Source organism: Colossoma macropomum, unplaced genomic scaffold (assembly GCF_904425465.1).
Source record: "Colossoma macropomum unplaced genomic scaffold, Colossoma_macropomum, whole genome shotgun sequence".
Classification (NCBI taxonomy): Eukaryota; Metazoa; Chordata; class Actinopteri; order Characiformes; family Serrasalmidae; genus Colossoma; species Colossoma macropomum.
In genome coordinates, this window is record NW_023494793.1 from 352,603 (window position 1) to 364,192 (window position 11,590).

General features: G+C 42.5%; 1 protein-coding gene across 1 annotated transcript; it reads right to left on the reverse strand.

The window, feature by feature from the left end:
- Positions 1-835: 835 nt before the first annotated feature.
- Positions 836-8,205, reverse strand: nim1k (NIM1 serine/threonine protein kinase). The gene is made up of 3 exons (XM_036579785.1): positions 7,917-8,205; positions 3,303-3,571; positions 836-1,591 (listed from the first exon to the last, which is right to left on the reverse strand). The coding sequence occupies exons 1-3, from the start codon at positions 8,203-8,205 to the stop codon at positions 836-838; spliced, it is 1,314 nt and encodes a 437-aa protein (XP_036435678.1).
- Positions 8,206-11,590: the final 3,385 nt, after the last annotated feature.

Genomic DNA, 11,590 nt, shown 5'->3' on the forward strand with positions numbered 1-11,590 from the left:
AAGCAAAAAAAGGTCTTAGCTTTTAATGTAAGTTCATTTTTAGAGGTTTTGAGTGAATTTGGAGCATTTCTATTGGTCCAGTTAAACACTGCAAAAACAGAATCTTGTCAAGTGAAATTTTCTTAATTATAGTTGATTTATCTAATATTCTGAGATGGTTTTGCACTTATTATGAGACTATTGAGCTTATTTCTAGACCTTTTTACCCTTTTTTAAGTAATTTTATCAAGAAACATGATCTCACCATACTCTCGGATTATTTTGCTGGTTTCTTAAAACAAGCAAACAAGCAAAATTACCTGCCAGTATAGTGAGATCATTTTACTAATAAAATTACTTAAAACAAGTGAAAATGGTAAATAATCTTAAATTAAGCTCACAACAATCAAATCAGGAGAAATATTAGATTTATTGAGTAAATCTAAGATAGTTTGACTTGAGAAGAGAAGATTTTTTGCAGTGCAGTTTCACACAGTGTAAAGTGAAGCCGCCAGGCTGATTAAATAGAATAGAGATTAATTTTTTTGGACAGCAATAATACGGTTATTCATTTGTCAGTGTTTGAACTGAATTTGCACACAAAACAAAATTCAACATGTCAAAACGTAAGAAATTGAATTCAAGCAGGTAAAAATCATTCCTTCCTGTAAAACCTGATTTCTAGCAGCAAAATCTGAATCAGATTTATACTTTAAATGTGATGTTTTTACCAGTAACGATAAGTTTTGCTTGTTCAAATTGAACCATCTCACAAACCTGGATTAAAACCTAAAAGCCTAAAACGTTTCGCCACGTTTACTCAACCCAAACTCCTGCGGTCTGAGCGCGCCTGGCGTCACAGAATGGCGCAGAGTTTTGAGGTGTGTCTGAGGCTCCTGTAGGCCTTCAGCCGCTCCTTCTTCACGTCCGTCCCGCTCACCACGTGCGTGACCACGGGCATGCTCTCCACGGCCCGCCGCTTGTGCGCGCGGTGCAGGAAGATCCGGTAAACGCCGGTGATGGAGCTCCGGCAGTCTTTGCCCTGGTTGTTGCGTATGTGCTCCGTCGTGATGCCGAGCTTTTCCAAAGCGTTCCTCACTTCGATCTCGTCCTCCTCCAGCTCGGCCGACCCGGCCTCCGCCAAATACAGCGGGTCCAGTTTAAACGGCTCCATGGCTTTGGGGAAGTCCACGGGCCGCAGCCACTCGCAGGCCATCATCTGCTCCAGGCCGCAGCGCTCGGACGGCTGCAGCTGCAGGATGGCGCGTATCAGCCTCTGGCACGGCTCGGGCACCCACGCCGGCACCGCGTACGCGCCCTCCAGGATGCAGCGCTTCAGCTTGGCCACCGTTTCCGCCCTGAACGGCATGGTGCCCGTCACCATGAAGAACAGCAGGACCCCCAGCGCCCACACATCCACGTGAACGCCCGTGTAGTGCTGGTCCCGGAACAGCTCGGGCGCGGCGTACGGCGGGGAGCCGCAGAACGTGTTGAGCGTCTCGTCCCGCCGGCTCACCGTGCTGAACCCGAAATCGCCCACCTTCACGCAGGTGCTGCAGGTGTAGAACACGTTCTCCGCCTTCAGGTCGCGGTGGATTATGTTGTTGTCGTGCTGCGGGAAAAAGAAACCAGATTTCAGAACATTTCACACCGGAGTTAAAAGGCTAATGAAGCTAACAAGAACAAGAAGCTTCCTCAGAACGTTCTAGGCGTTCAGAGCAGGTCTGATGAATTATGGAATCGTCTGCTATTTTAGTTTTTATTTTAATTTTAATATAATCTTCATGCTCATTGCATTTATTTCATTAAGTTTTAGTCGGACACAAAAGGGTTAAACCAACAGAAAATGATCCAAGCAGGATGGTCGCTCTGTGGTATCCAGGTAGATTTAGCTGAGCTGCTCTCCCATTGGTCAGGACATCAAGAGCTGGACTGCCAACATAATTAAGAAGCAACAGAGGAACCAACCAATCATGCTTTGATTTACAAAGGGACCAGAAAACATCATTCTAGGTCTTCTGGAGGTTCTAGATGTGTCACTGACTGTGAATATGAGCCCTAGTCTAAGCAGTGTTTCAGGTAGTTGTTAGGAATGGAAAATAGCGGCGGCAGAACCAGGAGTGAAGTAAAGCACCACCACTGGACTCTGGAGCAGTGGAAACGTGTTCTGTGGAGTGACCAATCAGCTTCTGATGGACGAGTCTGGGTTTGGCGAGTGCCAGGAGAACGTTACCTGCCTGACTGCACTGTGCCAGCTGTAGAGTTTGGTGGAGGAGGGATGATGATATGGGGCTGTTTTTCAGGGGTTGATCTAGAACCCTTAGTTCCAGTGAAGGGGAACCGTAATGCTTCAGCACCAAGACATTCTGGACAACTGTACACTTCCAGCTTTGTGGGAACAGTTTGGTGAAGAACCTTTCCTGTTCCAGCATGACTGAGCCCCAGTGCACAAAGCAGCTCCATAAAGGCCTGACTGGGTGAGTTTGGTGTGGAAGAACTTGACTGGCCCTCACAGAACCCTGACCTCAACCCCATCAAACACCTTTGGGATGAACTAGAACGGAGACTGTGAGCCAGACCCTCTCGTCCAACATCAGTGTCTGACCTCACAAATGCTCTTCTGGATGAATGAGCAGAAATTCCCACAGACAGACTCCAACATCTTGTTGAAGCTTCCCAGAAGAGTGGAAGCTGTTAGAGCTGGAAAGGGGGACCAACTCCATATTAATGCCCATGGATTTAGAATGGGAGTCATAAAAGCTCCTGTAGGTGTGATGTGGAGGTGTCCCAATACTTTTCTCCACATAGTGTATATGATAATGTCTGTTAGACGCTACAGATAAAACATGTGGAACGACACTTACGAGCTTCAAATGATTATCTCCCATAATCAAATATAAATCTTTATAATACAGAATATTTTTTCATAAGAATATTTTTCTTACACCTAGTTCTTTGGAGTCTCTGTAAGGCTTGTATTATGTGCCTTAAGAAGGACGCTGTGACATGAGATACGGACTTGTTTATGTCCGTCTCCAAACTATGCTGGAGCTGGAAATGGGTTTTTCCATAATCGTATAACTGGGTGAAAGGTGGCCACTTGGGAACCTTCAAGGTCTTCAGCCTGACTGAGAGCGAGTCTGGCTGACGTCATTAAGAGAGACAGACAAATTCCTTTGTTGACTGAATCTCACCAATGACGCTCGTTCGTAATTGTTCACAGGAAGAAACTGGATCTTCCATACTTCCATTCCACTATAGTGATCTTTGAACTGAGACAGTGGCATCTAGAATGAGGTCTTTTGGGTTGGAAGCTCTCTCACCATGTGCTTGACGGCGGAGAGGACCTGAGAGAAGACTATCTTGCTGTCGATGTCGGACAGTTTCCCCTCCGTGGTGATTTTGGTGTAAAGCTCCCCTCCGGCCGCGTACTCCATCACCAGGTGCAGACGGGTCAGCGTCTCCACCACCTCGTACAGCCGGATGATGTTGGGATGGTGCAGCTTCTCCATGCTGGAGATTTCCCTGGAGAGAAGCTTCTGGGTCTTCTGGTCCAGCTTGGTCTTATCCAGGATCTTGATGGCCACCTTATCTGTGGAGCACATTAAAAATGGTTAAGTTACTTTAGTAATTACTGAGAAACATCTGCACCTGATGTTTATGGTTGGGTCAAAGCAAGAAGCTGTAGCCTTAGCCTTATACAGCTAGCCAGCTACAAACCAGAGTTGTGGTCAGACCCACTGACAGATGGTTAGATCCCCAAAAAAGCCTGACTCTGCCAAACAAACCAAAAAAGAAAGACAAACTGAGGAGAAAGGATTTCACTGATCTTGAGCAGGAGGAGCAGGAAGAGCAGGAGGAGCAGGAGGAGCAGGAGGAGTGACCCTCCTGCTCTTTATAGCGAGATGATTATTCTGGACGTTCCATTCTATAAACTGTCCAGCTCACACAGATTAGTAGCTAGCTTAGCCAGCTAGCAGGCTAATGTAGCTGCACATATGTCAGCTTATGTTGTAGCACTGGATATTATAGCAGCTTATCTGAAGCTAACAGAGTGGAGCTAACAGAGCGGAGCTGACGGAGCGGAGGTGACGGAGCAGAGCTAACGGAGCGGAGGTGACAGAGCGGAGCTGACAAAGTGGACTCTGAGGGACTCAGGCCTACAAGGGTAACATCAGCTACCTAGCATACTTAGCTAATGGCCTGCTAATCAGCAATTTTCTCAGAAACAATCCGAATTGAAGGGCGGGGCTGTATTTGGGGTGGGGCTTTGGAGGGAACACTGAAGGAGGGGCTGTATTTGGGGTGGGGCTTTGGAGGGAACACTGAAGGAGGGGCTGTATTTGGGGTGGGGCTTTGGAGGGAACACTGAAGGAGGGGCTGTATTTGGGGTGGGGCTTTGGAGGGAACACTGAAGGAGGGGCTGTATTTGGGGTGGTGATTTGGAGGGAACACTGAAGGGAGGGGCTGTATTTGGGGCAGGGCTTTGGAGGGAACACTGAAGGGAGGGGCCGTATTTGGGGCGGGGCTTTGGAGGGATCACTGAAGGAGGGGCTGTATTTGGGGGTGGATCTTTGGAGGGAACACTGAAGGGAGGGGCTGTATTTGGGGCAGGGCTTTGGAGGGAACACTGAAGGGAGGGGCCGTATTTGGGGCGGGGCTTTGGAGGGATCACTGAAGGGAGGGGCTGTATTTGGGGCAGGTCTTTGGAGGGAACACAGAAGGGAGGGGCCGTATTTGGGCAGGGCTTTGGAGGGAACACTGAAGGGAGGGGCCGTATTTGGGGCGGGGCTTTGGAGGGAACACTGAAGGGAGGGGCTTTTCCTGACTTAGTGTAACTTCAAACCGTACTGTGTGAAATGAGGACAGAAATGTAAACAGCAGAAAAGCTTGTTCTGACCAAGAGCAGCAGTGACTGTAGTGACTGTAGCAGTGTGGAGGTGCGCTCCGCGTAGCTGAGGGCCTCTGCGCGAGTGCGTATTGTCTTACTGTCTGATTGTAGATCCGTCTATTGAGGATACAAAGGCCAGAGTAATACAATAAGGCCATATCTCTGAATGCGACGGCGTCGAGGGATCAAATTGTGCACTGACACGCAATACAGGGTCACAATAAGCCTGATTGGTCTCTATGAACCTGCTGTTCACACCAGGGAGGAGACTTTGATGATCATAAAGCTGAGTGCTGATAAATATACACAAAGCATTAACACTACACTCTTAACAAAGATGGTTCTTCAAGGGTTCTTTAGTAAAGAAGATGGTTCTACATAGAACCCTGAACACTCAAAGAACCCTTTGCATGATTAAAGGGTTCTGTGTATCATGAAAGGTTCTTCAGATTGATGGAGAATGTGCTATAGACAGTTCTATTTAGACCCTTTTTGTAAAGGGTCCCATAATGCACCCAAAAGTGTTCCTCAACACCGTTACAATAGAAGCTCCCTTCTGGATGCTAAATAGAACCATTTTCAAAAAGGGTTCTCTATAGAACCATCTACAGCACAGTTTCCTTCACTCCAAAGAACGTTTTCATGACGCAAAGAACCCTTTAATCATGCAAAGGCTTCTTTAAGTGTTCAGGGTTCTATATAGAACCATCTTCTTTACTAAAGAACCATCGAAGAACCATTCTTTTAAGTGTGCAGGGCTGGGCAATATGACAATGTTTATCACTATTGTGATAAATTACGCTTCTCTCAGCAAATCGTGGATGTTGTCAGCTGCATGTTTGATTCCAAAGAGAGTAAAATTAACTGGATTTAGTGCAAAAAAGTGTGAAAATAATTATATTCATAGTTTTGGACATTATTTTTTGAAACATGGCACTGCTCACTGCACAAAATGGTACCTTGTCAAGTAAAATTATCGTAAATATAGTCAATAAATCTAACATTTCTCCTGTTGAGATGGTTATAAACTCATATTAAGATTATTTACTTTATTTCTAAACATTTTTTACTTGTTCTAAGTGATTTTATTAAGTAAAAGTATCTCACTACATTGGCAGATAATTTAGCTTGTTTTAGAAATGAGCTTGAAACCAGCAGTAAAGTGAGATAATTTTACTCAATAAAATGACTTAAAACAAGTAAATAATGTCTAGAAATAAGATAATCTAATAATAACTGCACAACCATCTCAAAATGGGAAATATTAAATATATTGACTGGATTTAAGATCATTTCACTTGACAAGGTACCATTTTTTGCAGCGCTTTGCCTGTTCCAACTTATCAGATGTCCCAAAAAGAAATATCGTGACACATCGTGTATATGAAAAGTTCTTAAAGTATCGGGATGTTATATTGTTGGTGTATCGTCCAGCCTTCATTAACACAGAGCTGCCCTAAGATAAACTAAACCACTGCAAAAAAAAAATAAACATTACTTTCTCAAGAAGCCAGACTTTGGACTGAGAGTGTGGTGGGTGACCTCTAATGACCTCTGCAGCAATTTTCAGAAAGGTGACACCTTTCATTGATCCTTCTGTTTCCCGGTCAGACAGCCTCACTGTGCCGGAGTGCACATGTGACAACTTACCCATAGACGGGGTCAACTGTACCAGACTGAGGGGCGAGTTGTCACAGTCACTACAAAAAGCTGGTAAATTGATGCAAAACATAATTTAACCCAGTAGTTCTATGTTGTTTGAATCAGACGACCTTTCCAACCTTAAACACTTCAAAATGTATTCATTAAAATAAATATATTCAGTAAAAAGAGGCTCAAATACTGAACACAATATAGAACAACAAATATTAGCACAAAAAACAGAACTTTATTTTATTTACATCCATCCACCTGGAACTGAGTCTGTTCTACAGTTTCTCATTAGGCTGAATCAATAACCGACTCTAAATGTAGGTATTGTGATATAAACTGAGTCTGTTCTACAGTTTCTCATTAGGCTGAATGAATAACCGACTCTAAATGTAGGTATTGTGATATAAACTGAGTCTGTTCTACAGTTTCTCATTAGGCTGAATGAATAACCGACTCTAAATGTAGGTATTGTGATATAAACTGAGTCTGTTCTACAGTTTCTCATTAGGCTGAATGAATAACCGACTCTAAATGTAGGTATTGTGATATAAACTGAGTCTGTTCTACAGTTTCTCATTAGGCTGAATGAATAACCGACTCTAAATGTAGGTATTGTGATATAAACTGAGTCTGTTCTACAGTTTCTCATTAGGCTGAATGAATAACCGACTCTAAATGTAGGTATTGTGATATAAACTGAGTCTGTTCTACAGTTTCTCATTAGGCTGAATGAATAACCGACTCTAAATGTAGGTATTGTGATATAAACTGAGTCTGTTCTACAGTTTCTCATTAGGCTGAATGAATAACCGACTCTAAATGTAGGTATTGTGATATAAACTGAGTCTGTTCTACAGTTTCTCATTAGGCTGAATGAATAACCGACTCTAAATGTAGGTATTGTGATATAAACTGAGTCTGTTCTACAGTTTCTCATTAGGCTGAATGAATAACCGACTCTAAATGTAGGTATTGTGATATAAACTGAGTCTGTTCTACAGTTTCTCATTAGGCTGAATGAATAACCGACTCTAAATGTAGGTATTGTGATATAAACTGAGTCTGTTCTACAGTTTCTCATTAGGCTGAATGAATAACCGACTCTAAATGTAGGTATTGTGATATAAACTGAGTCTGTTCTACAGTTTCTCATTAGGCTGAATGAATAACCGACTCTAAATGTAGGTATTGTGATATAAACTCAGTCTGTTCTCCAGTTTCTCATTAGGCTGAATGAATAACCGACTCTAAATGTTGGTATTGTGATATAAACTGAGTCTGTTCTACAGTTTCTCATTAGGCTGAATGAATAACTGACTCTAAATGTTGGTATTGTGATATAAGGTCGTGGTAATTTCGTGTCCATGACGTCACCGGTGACGGATTCTCGTACCTTTGGTCAGTGCGTGGATGCCCAGTTTGACGTGGGAGAAGTTCCCGCAGCCGATCTCTCCACGGACTTTGTAAAATCCGATCCGCCGGCCCACCGTCAGCTCCCGGACCACCTTGTCGTCTTGGCACATGTCCAGGTTGAGTTTCTCGAGCGGTGTTAGCCTGCGGGGCGGCGGACCCTCGTCATCTGTGCAAATGTCTGAGCTGTCCTGCCGGGTCCAGCGACCATAGCGCTGAGCTCCAGCTGGACCCCCACCAGCACCTCCAGCGGCCGGGTACACGGCCGTCATGCTGCCGAACGGCCACCAGGGGGCTTACGGCATGGCAGGAGTGTGGGAAATAAAGCACCACCTGGAGGCAGAAAGCACACTGTGGGGAAAGATTAGAGCAGAAAATAAGAAGGACAGAAAAACATTGAGTAAAAGAAATAAACTGTCGTAAAATTAAAATAAGAGGATAAAAATGTTGAGGGAAACTAAAGGATCAAATTGAGCAGCTTATTTCAACTTTTGGTCATTTGAACCAAAATTTAATTCACAGTTTTTACTCTTATTATGAGTAAATTAGGCTTGATTATGTGGTTTTTGACACTGTATGATACACTGTCATCTATAAACACACAACAAAGCACATTAGTATGGCTAAAATCAGCAACTGCATGAAATATGAATCGTGTCTATACTTTAGTCCTTGTTTATTCATAACAGTATGTTATACAGTGTTAAAAACACAATTAAGTTAATAGAAATTACACAACAGGGAATCCCACAGATTTTTCATAATATCTGCATGACTTAATGGTTCAGATTTAATGTAATCAGAGCGGTTCAGAGCGGTTTGGTGTGAAACGCTCTGTTCTAGATAAACTTACCGAGTCAGAACTGTTCACAGTGGTGGTGATAGGAACCAGACGTCCACCTCTAAAAGCTCCCTCACAGAAAGTTCCTACATGAAATGGTTATGAATTCACTGCCTGATGACTGAGACACTGTTTTATGATAGTTTAGAGAACTTAAACTCCATTCATGGTGGAGGGATACATGCAGGGCACTGTGAGGCAAAATAGTCCCCAAAGAAAACTTATTATTTCAGATTCTCCACTATTTTCCATCATCAACATTCCATATAAGCTCAGAAGACCCGTGTAGGTTCACTGGTGGTTCTGGATGGTAAATAAAATGTCTATATCTGTGTTGTAGTCATGGCGACCCCCGGTTCCTATCACCACCACTGTAAAGACATCTGAACCATTTCACACCAAACCACTCGGAATGACTGTCTCAGTGTTGTTATAATAAATCATCCTCACCTTTACATGCTGAGGTGCGTCAGAGCAGCTGCAGAGCGTCCCTCCACCATCTCAGCACAGAGTCGGGAATATCTCCAACACAAAGGAGGAGAACCCGGCTGAGCAGGCAGGTGCACAAAAAGCCCAAAAAGAATTAATTTCCTCCACCTCGGCGCTAAAAATACCCCTCAGAGCCGCCAGGAGGAGGAGGAGGATGGAGCTCCTGTTGTTTGGGCTTCAGCTCTTTATCATCTCCTCCTGCTTCAGCACCCAGAGAACAAGCGTTCTACAGTCTTTCACCTCGCACTCCTGCATCATCCATACATCCATCCATCCACCTGCACCAGCGCTGAGTCTGTCTGCTCTCACTCCGTTACTCTGAGCATGTGCAGATTACCAAACGCCGGCGCCACACGCGCTAATCCAGCCTTTTCTTAGCGCTTTAAATCTCCAAATTCAGCTCCCGTAAATGAAGAGATCCACTTTTACCCTGAGAGAGAGTGAGAGAGAGAGAGAGAGAGAGGGAGAGATTAAAGGCACTGTCACTTCACCCTTCATGTAAGGTGAGGGCAATAGGGCTCTCAAGATCTAGAGCAGGTCGTTCTGTGCTGTAAAAAAATAAAAAAATAAATAAATTAAAAAAAAAAAATGTTAATAATAATTCTATTTATATAGCACACTTTGACATACATTAATTCAAATAAAATCAAAATATAACACAATAAATGTAACAAAATGAATAGAAATAATACATTTTATCACAATATAAACGCACAACAAAAATGGTACATTGCTGCAAATTTTTAGTTACCTGAGTAAATTATCCTTTAAAAGCTGTTTATCTCAGATAAAAAAACACTTATTGGAATAAATACAAATAACATTAATAAATACTGATTTTATGGAGTTTTCTTAACCATTTCCTGCCCTCTCCTCGTGGAAACTGATATTATTTGTTGCTATCAACAATCAATACCTGCTTTATCTAATCAATACTTTCCTAAATGAAAACAGGTTCTGCTGATGGAACTGAACAGATCCATGTGACGGCTGGAGTCCAGCTCACAAGATGTGCTACTTTTTAACATTAAATTTGTGTTTTTATTTTATTTTATACTTTTTATTGTACTTGTGGTTTTTTTTTTTTGTTTTTTTGCATTTATTCTAATGTTATTTGAAGCTAAAACACACTTACTGCTAATGCAACTCCTACATGCCTTATTATAACGGAAAATGAAAAACATATGTGACATTTTTTTGTAAAAATCATAAGCATGGTGTGGCACTGTTTGATGCCCTGTACACCGATCAGGCATAACATTCTGACCACCTCCTTGTTTCTACACTCATTGTCCATTTTATCAGCTCCACTTACTATATAGGTGCACTTTGTAGTTCTACAGTTACAGACTGTAGTCCATCTGTTTCTCTGATACTTTGTTAGCCCCCTTTGACCCTGTTCTTCAGTGGTCAGGACCCCCATGGACCCTCACAGAGCAGGTACTATTTGGGTGGTGGATCATTCTCAGCACTGCAGTAACACTGACGTGGTGGTGGTGTGTTAGTGTGTGTTGCGCTGGTCTGAGTGGATCAGACACAGCAGTGCTGCTGGAGTTTTTAAACACCTCAGTGTCGCTGCTGGACTGAGAATAGTCCACCAACCAAAAACATCCAGCCAACAGCGTCCTGTGGGCAGCGTCCTGTGACCACTGATGAAGGACTAGAGGATGACCAACACAAACTGTGCAGCAGCAGATGAGCTATCGTCTCTGACTTTACATCTACAAGGTGGACTGACAAGGTAGGAGTGTCTAATAGAGTGGACAGTGAGTGGACACAGTGTTTAAAAACTCCAGCATTTATATATGAATGATTACTATCATGTATTAATAAATATATCTATAACACATATATGTTTGTATATGTTGATATGTGGCTGAAATGTGTGTCCCATGTTTGAAAATTTCTAATAAGCTTGTATATACGCCACATATTTGTCCACATGTGAGAAATACAAGTTGGAAATATATACAGAAAACACATATATGCTAAAATATGTCATACATTTGGAATCTATATATTATTAAATATAATCTATATCATATGTCTGTATATGCAAACATATTTCCTGTTTATTAAAAGGCCCTTAAGGCCTTTATTTTTGAATAAATGTTTAATGTAGTATGTAAACATTGCTAAAGGTCTGAAACGTTCATTCCCCACTGCACACAGTCTGTATATGGAAAATAAACTGCACAAACAGCCTGTTTTCAGTTGTTTTTGTGATGTAATTCTACAGAAACGTCCATTTCTGTGTCCCTGGCGTTTACAGATATATTACAATTAAAAAACATGTTAAGGTTACAATTTATTTATATTTTAAACTA